The following is a 12,629-nucleotide window of genomic DNA, read 5'->3' as shown; positions in this document are numbered from 1 at the left end:
TTAACAAAACTTGACTCTTCAGAAACTGTATTACCACATTTTACACAAAGAATTACATTCTATCTACATACAATACTACAGCATGTATTATATATTTTCATTTTTGTTACTATGCAGATAGTGTTTTCCTTTTCAGGTTTCAAAGTTTTAAGTTTGGACATCAGTATAAAATGTATTGGTAAATGTCGCCATATCTCTTGGGTACATATCTCAATGTTTTTAAGGACTGATTTGGAGTTGGTGATGAAATCTAAAAGTTATGTTAATTTAATATATCAAGCATTTTTAGGTTAAGTAGAGAAAAACTTTCTAACATGCTTTTACTTTACACGAGTGTATGCCTTGGAATGTAAGGTTATTCTATATTTAGATTTCAGTAGTGGATGTAGAACGGCACCTCGTAGTAACGGGGATATTTGAAGAGGAGATATCTAAATGGCACGAGACCTGTGGTAGTGGCTTTTCACGCCCCAGTTACTATATACCGACACCTATTTAGGTGAGCGAGCTGAGTTCATCCCTGGCATTCCTTTGCAACTTTTTTCTCTGGTAATACATAGCAGTTATATACCTTAGAAATGATGCTAAAGGAGCATTTCACGGAGCGGCACAGGTCTCTCGCCCAGAAATAGATTTTTCCTTCGTCAAAATCCCTTTATTGCACCGACTATACTGTAGTAATTTTTTAGTACTATATTTCACTCTTTTCCTTTTAGTTTTGTACTTGCATTAAGGGCCGTTTACATGGAGATAGTTTACTGGCACCAGTTTACTGGATTTGGCAAACTATCCCCGTGCAAACGCTTAAAAACTCTCTGGCATGCTTTTAGTTTACATGAGTGTATGCGTTGGTGTGGAAGGTTATTCTATATTTAGATTATTGCACCAACTATATTGTAGAAATTTATTTAGAACTATATTTTACTATTTTCCTTGTAGTTTTGCACTTACATTAAGGGTCGGTTTACACGGGGATAGTTTACTGACACTGACAAACTATCCCCGTGCAAACGCTGACTATCCTTCTCCACATCTACATTTCAAATGCTTCTGGATGCTGTATCTGGGTTAATTCCATTTCTTGAGAAGTGAAGTCCATCCTTATACTGTAAGCCTACACAATAGGCTGGAATGAAATAAATTGGCTCTTAACCCTTTTACCCCCAGGCTATTTGGAAATTTCCAACCCTTAACCCCAGGGGGTTATTTTTATCCCATCACATTTTGCAGTATACTTTTTTTAAATTGCTCTAACAGGCTTAATTTTGGTCATAGAGAGGTCAGGTTGGTCTCATTCTCTTGGAAAATGCCTGAATTTTCTCAAAAAATTATCAAAAATATGAAAAAAAAAATTTTATAGCATTTTTTTGCAAGGACGTACCGGTACGTCCATGGGGGTAAAGGGATGGCTTTTGTGAAACGTACCAGTACGTCCTTTGGGGGTAAAAGGGTTAATCTTAATAGTATAAAATGAATACTAAATTAAAAACTAAATTTTGATAATGGAATAATTTCTATACTCGCCTGAGGTTCATGTAGCTTTGGTCTCGAAGCTAGCCAAGTGTCAACATCTATGCAAAAAAATATAAGATTTTCCATTTTATTTTATTATAATGGCCATGCCCCTTTTTAAAGGTTTAAAGGCCACTCATTAATGTGAGAGACAATAACAATGGCAATGCCCTAGCTTGCAGGACAATGCCCGAGAGACCGACTATATATGATCATCGTCCAAGTTCCCTCTCCATCCAAGCTGGGACCAGGGAGGGTCAGACAGTGGATGCTGATGATTTGGCTGGTATTTGGCTCATATGCTGATGGGGGTGGAATAGTTAACGAAGAGGTCATTCAATCTATCCTAACCTAAATAATCACATTAAGTCGCAAAGACTCTTCTCAAAATAAACATATGATTAACGGTAACAGCAAAAAGCTAGCAAGTCTTATGTAAAGCCTCACTAATCGAGATCGAGAAACATTTAATACTAAGTACCCATGACGGTCAAAAAATAAAAACCCACTTAAAGAAGGAATTTAATGAATAAGAATTACTCCAAAAGGCATACTTTCAATACATAACTCCGAACTCTTGGCGACTCCTTAAGGAAATTGATACTAACCTATACCTTTATTCAAATTTAAGGATCTTAATGAAAATTAATCGGATACAATACATATTCAATCCTACTGTACTTCGACTAAAACATCCCCTGCAGCTGCCACTGCATCCAATGTGCAGTAGTTCTTAAAGAAAACTAGGTCTCTTTTAAGTAGTTATTGGTGAAAACCAATTTGGTACTTTACTGAGCTGTTGCCAAAACTCCTTCCTAAGAAATATTTCTACGGAAAATGAGGAAATAGTCCATTACAACATCATGGACTCTTATCCAATTCTCTGTGAGCTTTGGTTACTAAATCGTTAAGAAATTACATAGGATCTTGGAGAGAGGGTGCCTAAACCCAGAAAAATTAGGAATATATTCCTTAATATCGCTCTCTCTGAGGCCAAAGAGGACCCACCACTGTCATCTTGTTATTTGAAGATACTTTTTAATCACCACCAGAATTTGCTTATCACCTCCTGAGCCATTGAGAATGGAGAAGCATAAAGATATAGGTTTGACTAGTCATGTAACAGGGCACCCGTCTTCCATGCTATGGGATTCAGAACCAAAGATCAAGGCTCCATTTTCTTATTGAGTGGGGTTGCACACATGTCTGCATATGTTCTTCCCTGCCAGCTCCAAATCTCTTGACACAAAAGATGTGAAGATCACTTGTTTGGCAATATTTGTTGTCTCCTGCTTAACTGCTATTCTTCTAATTATTTTTATTATTATTAGTTTTATTACTAGCTAAGCCACAGCTCTAGTTAGATAAACAGAATACTGGAAACCTAAGGGCTTTACAAGGAAAGAACCCCAGTATGGAAAGGAAATAGAGAAAAAATTAATAAACTACTGTATACTGTATGTAATAAGTACGGTATTAGAAAAATTATAACAATTTTTGAGATCAGGAACATAAATAAACTACGAAACAAGACTTATTGCAACCTGTTCTTCAGAAATGCATTTGCCACAAATTTGAACTTTTGAAGTTCTGATTCAACCACCAGATTGGGAAGATTATTCCGCAATCTGATCACAGCTGGAATAAAATTTCTAGAATACTGTGTGATATTGAACCTTAATGATCAAGAAGGCAAAATCAAGAAAGCAAGACTGTTAGAATTGACAGCATACCTAATACTCTAATACTCCATGTAGGATAGTACATTTCTAGGAAGATCTGAATGTAAAAGAATGGTCCATTTTAATGAAAAGAAAAGGGGAAATTTTAGATTTTTATGATAGACGTCAACATTTAGCTAGCTTCAGGAAGGAAGCCATATGAACTTTGGGTAAGGTTCATCGGAATAATGAAGATTTAGAGGAAGCGTACATAGTAAAATCCATAAATAGTTATAATTAATCTGTGCAGTAGCAATACATTTATATATTAGTAAATACAAACATCCGTAAACACTTGAAATCATAACTGATTGGATTATAAGCTAGTTTAATAATTGCATTTTAATTTCATGAAAACTCTCGTAACCCTGGGAGAATTTCAATTTTCTTTATTTAATATGAATAATTCTGTTTAAGAAACCCAGATAAGGTGATAGTGAAAACCATTCAGTTTTCAAATATCTTGGATATTTTGGAGCTATAAAAAATGGATTTTGACAAAGGAAAAATCTATTTCTGGGCGAGGAACCTGTGTTGCCCAGTGAAATGCTCCTTAAAGCACCATTTCAAAGGTATAAATACTGCTAGATATACCAGAGAAAGAAGTTGCATGGAATGCTAGGAATATATCCAGCTCGCTCACCCCTAAAGGGTGTCGGTATTAAAACTGGGGTGAGTGATACCACTACCGGAGATCCCTCTCCAATTAGACTTCACCCTCCTCAGAATCCCCTGTTACTACGAGGTGTCGTTCACTACGGGTAATAAGCTTTAGGTAGTCATATTTTGATTTTTTAAATTTTGACCCAAATCTAGACTCGCAAAGATTGTTCCATTTTGTTTACATGTAATGATAATAAAAATAACAATGTTTATTGGACAAAAATATTTACATACAAAGATTTTTAAAAAAAAAAAGACTCAGTCCAAGCCCATGTGGAGCAGAGCTCTTCGGGCAATAATACAAACAAAAATATCATCAATTAAGTATAAATGTGCAATGAAAAACAATAGAGTTGGATCTACTTGAATGACGAAGTCATACCTCAGGATACAAAATTAATTGGTTCCTGAGTAGCTTTCGAAACATGATTTTTTCGTATAATGAGTCGCGTTTTACATGTTACACGATTTTAAATTTTTGGCAAATTTTGTTTCGTGTCATGAGTATTTTTTCGTAATATATACTCTGCACTGTATGCAGTGATTCCAAGGCAAAATACTATATTCGCTATTTGTAGAACAGATGAAAAACTGTAAAATGCAATTGGAATTGTCCAGATGAAAAAAATGGACGAAATATCTTTTGAGTGTAGATCTGGAAAATGTAGTGCTATGTAGTAATTCCTTAAAGGCTTCTATGAATTGTCGCACATCAGTCCCAAAAGCCAATTAGCATCAGCGTTAGGTCACACGAGTCATTTGGTCGTTAAGCGAATGCTTATGCTTAAGAAAGGCTTTTTTTGATAAAGGGGGAAACAGCCAGATAATGCTTTATTAGGATGAAGTATCTTTTGAACATTAAAATGATTATTGGAGTAGATTAAGAGATTTATAATGCAGTTGGAATTGTCTAGGAAATAAAAAAAATGGATGACTCAAAGAGTGAGCGGGCTAAGTTTATTCCTGGCATTCCATGCATCTCTTTTTCTCTGGTATATTCAGCAATATCTATGCCTTAGAAATGGTGCTAGAGGAGCATTTCACGGAGCGACACAGGTCGAGCCCAGAAATAGATTTTTCCTTCGTCAAAATCCCTTTTTTAGTGTAGATCTGGAAAATTTATTGCTATGTAGTAATTCCTTAAAGGCTTCTATGAATCGTCGCACATCGGTCCCAAAAGCCGACTCACATCAGTGTTAGGTCACATACGTCATTTGGTTGTTAAGCGAATGCTTATGCTTAAGGCAGGCTTGTTTGATAAAAGGGAAACAACCAGATAATGCTTTATTAAGAGGAAGTATCTTTTGAACGTAACGAATTTTTTGAAGTAGATTAAGGACTATATTTTCAAGGATGTTCTTTGATTACTTTACAGTAATAGAATATTAGCTTATCTTCACCAATATTTATTGCCCTTTATTTACTGTTCCAAAAGTTCATTAATACTTTCAGTTGTTTGTTTTAGCTTTTAATTTACCAGTTTACAGCTAAATCCATACTTGTTGTAAGTTTACAAATCTTTCAGTCAACTTAAACACTGATAAATGACTCCTGAATATTGATGGTTACTGCTGTCAGTATTTTCTTTGTAATCATGATGAAAATGATAAACATAATAATGTGTAGACAGATTTTAAAGTATTTATTTCCATGCTTGTTATGCAAGTTTTCACATCCTTTATAGTTCCGCCTGGTACAACTTAGATCTGATCTCAAGAAATACTGTATTGTGGTACTTCTTATGTATTTTAAAGTCTCTTCAGAAAAAATTGGGATAATGATACAGTATCAAACATTATGTAGTTCTTGAGTATCAATATTGCAGCCAATGACTATTTATGAATAATCTAAAGTTTTGATTGGAGAATGAAATAGAGGAGAATGATTTAATTGTAAAATTACTGCGGTTGAAGATAGTACAAGTTCTTACATGAATACAAATCCTCGTCCTTTAGTAGGAGTATGCTTTTAGCAAAGCTCGATATGGCCGTTAAAACTTTAACGAAGTGGCGATGGTTATGCTGGGCGGTGGGGAAACCCCACTTACCCAACAGGCTACTAAACCCTCATTTTGTAATTGCAGCACTGAAATCAGGGATCCGATGTAAGTTCAGGCACGGGGGACATCTTTCTCAGGCCGAAATCTCCGAATCTCCTTCCACAGAAGCCGCTTTCAGGATGAGTCTGGTAGCGGCTTACTCGCCCTTAGGTTGGGTGCAGTAATGTCTTTCTCTTTGACCCAAAACTTGACAGTCCCAAACAGGCTGAAGGTAAGGACTGTTCTGATTCTGAAGGCACCTTACCAGTGCACCTTTGCATCTCAAAGAAACACAAGGGAGAGATAGACGCACTTGAAGGCCTTCCTGACAGTTCTTCGGGCCTGTACAGTCAACCCCTCCGGTGAAGAAGTCAACTGAGCCCGATGACCGACTTTCTTTCCATCTCTTTCCATTCAAAAGGAAGACAGCAAGTACCCTATGGTCTGCCATCAGGAAGAGAACTTCTGCTTAGTGAACCTAAAGGATTCTTGCATCTTGATACCCATCCTTTGGTCTGTTGGAATCTCCTCGTCCTTTAGGCATTAGTTTTCTGTTCAGATCATAGCTTCTGACTCCCTTTTGCCCTGATGGTTCATGCTCTCCTTTCTTGTGGCTTCTAGATCAAGACTAGGAGGCAATGCTCCAAGGCCAAAGAAGGTGACTACCTTATGCCACAATACGAGAATCCTGTTTTATCAGTGACCCAGCTGTATGGCAAGGCAGAAGTAGAGGATTGAAGTACAATATGCTGATAACACTGAACATTCATTTCAGGGAAGTACATGTGACGCAGTTGCTCCCACTGCCTGCACAACCAAGAGCTTATGTTTGGACTGTAACATCATCTTCTGTGTTTAGCAGCATGTGTAGAACTTTTTGTATTACACAGGCTGTTACACCAGCGTTTGCTCTAGGATTATGTGAAGCATCTGTGGTAAACAGCCAGTAATTTCCCTACCTTCTGGTTTCAGTAGAATGGGAAACAGAGGATGATCGGGTTTGGTGGCTGACCGACAGATTTCCTCTACATCGGAGTTCACTGCCTCCAAAAATCCTTCCGTTTACAGACTAATCCAAAGAGGATGGGGCAAACCCGGGGTCCACGATGACATCAGGGAAGTGGTTCTCGAAAGATACCTGCTTTTCAACCTCACTTGCAACGTGACTACTACAAATAGGGTTTTTTAAGGTCCTCTGTACAATGAGAGATGACACATTTCCATTCAGGACTGTCATCAACTAATGTGCTAGTTTCACAGACCCTCATTAAACAGGGACTTTCTTGGGAAGTCGACATGGTAAGGCTCTGCTAGATTCATCCGGGCAAGAGGACTATGTAAGAAAACACACTTAGTCAAGAGTAACTGTGTAGGACATTTGTGAGCCCTCCATTATTGCAAGACTGAAAGGCTTAGTACACTGTACTTGAAGTTTTCACCATTGCCCGACTAGCACGTCATTCAGTCGAACAGAAATTTACAGTTTTTACTACTGAGTCTGTCAGCAGCAATAGAAGATGCATTACAATACAGCATCCTTTCAGTGATTTTCGGCAGGAGCCTGATCACACCCAAGTGGCCGTAGACTGAATTGTATCTGGATCGGCTGTTTCTTCCTTCTTGAAGGAAGCTCTTCAAGGTGAAGGATTCCGTTCAGCTCTCGAACTTAAGTTTTCAACTTGGTCTTAGGTCTGGAGGCTTTGCGAGAATCAGCAAGACCATGGAAAGCTCCTAGGGAGTGCAAACCACAGGACACATTTCACGAGTTCGGAAACCTCTCAAACGATCTCTACTGAAACAGTGGAACGGACAGCTGATAAGGCTTCGACCCTATGATATCCTCACCTAGCCTTATCATGACAAAGCAAGGAGGAAACAGCATGACTTTGCCTGTGCCACAAGTTATTTGGAATAATAAGGGATATACACCACCATTGTCCATGAGTTTGGATACAGGATGTAGAATCCAACAGTTATCAACTTCATATCCTTCTTCGTCTCTCCCAACAAGAAGTAACTAGCGGGAACTAGAATGACTTGTCTCCCAGTTCTGCAAGGACGCTACAATTCCTCTTAAAACATGAAGCTTAAGGGAAAGTCCTAGAATACTTTATTTCTGGTGTTGCAAGGCAATCAAACATCCTTTCCCTACAGGCAAGGAGATATAGGGACCATCCTGGATTCTTGTCCATGAAGTCAGCCATATCAGCTCTAACCCAGCTCTCAAGAAAAACCTGTCCAGGGCACAATTCTTAAGACAGTCTTATAATGATAGACCATCTCTGCCTATTACTTACGTAGTATACCCTCAGGGTCCTGGATAGTGTACTGGTATCCTTGGGCTGGCAGTAGTTGCCCGATAGATGGTGTAGTAAATGTGGCTCCTTCACGGGACGAGAAACATCTCATCTAAAATAGTGGCCACAACGTAATCATAGAAGGAGAGGTAAGTCGACTGGCCCTTCTACTCTTTCTTTGCCTTCCTTGTAGTGCAGCAGTTGGATGCTAGATGTAGGAGAGCCACATGATCATGCATCCTATCTTACAAGTATTTACTGTTAGGTATTTAGAAGTTTCTTCTCATCTTCCCAAATGACGGGTAGGATGGCCAAATGTATGCAACTCATTTTTCATAATGACCATACATTCTGATAACATATCCTCCTTAGATATAGGTTTTCCTTGTTTGTCTACCAGGTTGTGACCTAGCCTAACACTTGCCACAACTTCATTACTAGATTGTTTGGAAGTTGACAGAATTCATCCTTTTTTTTTGCTCCTGTACAGGACTAAAGTACTTTGACATTTCCTGGGATAGAAAACCAGCCAGATTGGTTATAGGGACTTCATATGATATCTCTTATTGAAGGACAATGGTTTGTGTGTGTGTAGGAATAAGTTGCATTTTTAAAGAGCAATTTGTAAGAAATATAGTATTAAGGTCATGTTTTGTTTTTTGTCCTTTTGTCTAAGAGTCTGGTTTTAGATAACGTAAGGGGAAAGTTTGTTTTGTTGGGACATTTGTCAGTTAGTGATTCAAGGGTGTGGGGGTTGTCCTTGCAACATCCCGCCACATCCTTACTATACGTACCCGAGTCCTTTGTTATACGTCCTACCTAAATCCCCTCACCCATGCAAGTCCTAGGCTGAAGGTCAAAGGGAGAGCTCAGAGCTCAGTGGTCTTGTCGGATGGATGGGGCTTCTCTTCCACCCAGCAGTAGCTACCGCCACTTCGTTTAATGATTTGAAAGCTGTATCCAGCTTCGCTAAAGCATAATCTTATTAGAAGACTTAGATTTGTATCGTAAGGAACCATACAAATTAATTTGTATTTTGATCCTGCATATTAAAAGGGGGAGCTTTATCTTTACAAGCAACGGAGGTTTAAATCTTTTGCATCAGCAAGTGTCTTTCTTGTGCAAACATACAAAAACGTAATGTTTTAGTATAACCTTGAAGCTAGAAATACAGGCAAGCACTTTTCTATGCTTAGGAGACAGATTTGCAGTGTACCCCATATATCATCATCATCTCCTCATACGCCTATTGACGCAAAGTACCCCACATATAGCTTGACACTTTTCTATACTGAGAAGACAGATTTACAGTGTACCCCAAATCTAGCTTGACATTTTTCTATACTGAGGAGACAGATTTACTTTGTACCCCAAATCTAGCTTAGGCACACAGAATATCTGATTGTAAAATGCAATAATGATTTGTAAGTCTTGCATATCTGGAAGCTGCTATCCAGTATAACTTTTCCAATAGGGTTTCCAAATCTTAGTGCCGATTCCTATTTGATGCTTTCCAGAATACTATACATTGTTTTCTCATAAACATGATGCATCTAGTTGTTTTGTGTAGCGAGACAATTTATTTCATTCCCAAATGCTGGAGACGAAGTTTCAGCCATTGAGAAGCAAAAGATTAGTTGTTTTAAGCATTTTTCCATTCTATGTAACAGAAGGTGATTTTATAAGATAAGTGTGAAAGCTTTGTAACATGCTGGTGTTCTGCTTGGTTCAAGCTGTAAAACAAGACAGATTTAGGAGCATTGCATGGTTGAGTGCAGCATTTTTCAGTGTTAACAGTTTGAAATACAAAGTGGACAATGGATTGCTTGTGTATGAGGTGTTAATTTTATTTATCAGTCATTTCTTGAGCATGCAAACGGAGAGGATATCCCAGATGGGGTTTTCTACTTAGAAAATATTTTTTTTGTATATATGTTTGCAATTAGGAAAACATTAGTCATTTTGCACTGGGATGTTTCAGTTGTAGATTATTTTTGTTGTTAATTTTCAAAGATTTTTTTCAGTACAGATCAGTTCTAGTGTGTGTGAGGTGGCGGAACCAATTCATTTTGTTACACCTTATTTAATCCACATAGTGCATATATTTTAACATGTAACAAATTTAACATACATAAAGACTGAACAACTTTTCATTGATTGCACATAACATTAAATAATAGAACTGTAAGTTACAATGTTATGTAGAAACAATAGGTTACATAATGTAGCTTCTCAAAAAAATTTCAGTATAAACAAGTTCTCCGAAGAATATTTACGTGTTTGTATTTTGTTTTTGCGTATATATTATAAATATTCCTAGGTTTTCATAAAGCTATATCAATAGAATGTCAGCATATCGCTTTTTTTCATATAATACAAAGCGTGTGTCAGGCATCACAACATAGTTCAAGGTCACAAGTGTCACAAATTGCAAGTCAGCATTTATCAAATTTTTACACAATTTCCCCAAACTTTTTTTTTTCTTTTCTTTTTTATTCTTCCAAGATCTTTGTGGGATTATGGTCTAGATTTTAAGGAAAATTCACCACATCTTGATCTCGGTGTCAACGATGTTATCCATTGCCCTGAGCAGTATGAAATGTCGTCCATGATTTAAACTTTGAAAAGGGGATTGGGAGTGTGAAGGAATACTCATTTTCCGAAGTAATTGTTGCATAAGTTATTTTCAAATACGTTACTAAGTTTTTTAGTTGCCTATCATTTTTCTTTTTAACATTTGCCATTGTAAATTCTTTCATTTTCCATATTTAAATGTTCCATTTTCTATTTCAAAAGAATGCAAGTCCATACTGTACCTCGGTATGTTCAGATGTGACCGGTTATATATGTAAGTAAATAGAACGTATTAAACTGGAAGGTACGAATGTGCAGCAGTATTGAATTTGAAATTCTAAGGGATCTTGAATTGGTTTAATTTTAATGAAATTACCATGTGATATGTTTAGCTGTAGCTGTTATAATGTTAGTTTTCAAAGATACCAATTAGCCTGATAATTGAGATACTGTAGATTTTCCCCTTTTTTGTGGTGTTTCTCAAAAAATATCAATTATTAGATTAAGCCGTAGATTTCCCCTCTTTAGTGGTGTTTCTCTAAAAATATCAATTATTAGATTAAACAACCGGCTAATTTAGACGGTTGGGAGTCCATTTCAGAAAAACGTAGATTCGATTTTTGACCTTTTTATCGTATTTTTACCCTTAACAGAATACATAGACTATACACAGCCCGTCTATGTATGGCGTGAAGACATAAACTCTCGTCAAAATACTATTCAGGAAATCAAACGCAGAGCCATGAGTGATGAAGATTGGCCTCAGGTTAGTAATTAAAACATCTTTTTCTTTGATATTTATATTTGATACGTGTTTTGTATTGATGAAGTACTGTTGTAGTATTGATTATTTGAAGTTAAAATGCAGGATTATTATATATTGATGCTCCCCCTGTTCATGAACAGGTTAGGCTCTTCAAGGCTAGTTTCAAATATTTCATTATTATTTCTTTGGTAGGTTTACAGTACCTCATGAGACATATACAGTAGTACAGATTTTAACTGGCAAGTAAAGGTCAGTAACAGAAGATATCATGGGGCCTTTTTCATGTTCGATAAAGTATTTATGGTTTTACAAATAAGTTATTGTTCTGTATGTGTATGTATCTATACAATGATGAAGATATTTAGTTATGTAGGCCTTAACCAGTCATTCAAATGGAGAAGCTGGTCAGGTAGTTTCAAGGATGTACTAAATTGTAAAATTCATAATGAATATTAATTTACTTAAAGATAGTGGCTAAAAAGCATTACAGTTAGGGAATACTGTATTAGGTTTATGAAAATTTGCAACCAAGAAATTATATGCAGTATTATTATAATGATTTCATTCAAAAAGCAATCAACGCTTTCATTCAGATATCAAAGTCAAGATTCTTAATTCTCATAAGGTTGATCTAAAGCTAAGTGTTGCATCTTTAAAATTTTTATGAATAAGTATTATTAACTTAAAACACTGAAGAATCTGAGACCTACTTCTTTAGGATCTATTTGTTGAACGAGATTTTTTTTCAACAAAAGTATAAATATAATTTATATAAGAGCAGAAGTGCCAACTGGAAAAGGACGTGAAGTTTGGTATAAAGGAAAAAGGGATTTTGACGAAGGAAAAATCTATTTCTGGGAAGAGACCTGTGACGCCCGGTGAAAACACCGAGCAAAACAAATTACGACTTAGCGGGCAAGTCCAAAACAGAAGGATGACCTGGAGGGCGTGCGTGGTAGGTGTCGGTGGGGTAGTCCAACTGTGTTCTCTAGGGCCTGTCACAGCCCTCCCCTTTGATGAAGGGATTATCTAAATGGAAGACAGCCTGTGAATAGTGG

At 36.9% G+C, this 12,629-nt stretch overlaps 1 protein-coding gene across 3 annotated transcripts in view; it reads left to right on the top strand.

Moving 5' to 3' along the window:
* LPCAT (lysophosphatidylcholine acyltransferase) overlaps nt 1–12,629 on the top strand; it is a 107,299-nt gene that overhangs the window by 64,709 nt on the left and 29,961 nt on the right. For all 3 annotated transcript variants that reach the window (XM_068355014.1, XM_068355022.1, XM_068355027.1), the window contains one exon: nt 11,459–11,571. In XM_068355014.1, the coding sequence (XP_068211115.1) occupies nt 11,459–11,571 (113 nt within the window). The remainder of the gene's footprint in view (nt 1–11,458; nt 11,572–12,629) is intronic.

This window comes from Palaemon carinicauda, chromosome 2 (assembly GCF_036898095.1).
Source record: "Palaemon carinicauda isolate YSFRI2023 chromosome 2, ASM3689809v2, whole genome shotgun sequence".
NCBI lineage: Eukaryota > Metazoa > Arthropoda > Malacostraca > Decapoda > Palaemonidae > Palaemon > Palaemon carinicauda.
Note: the sequence above shows the minus strand (reverse complement) of the source record. Positions and strands in the feature narration are given on the sequence as shown.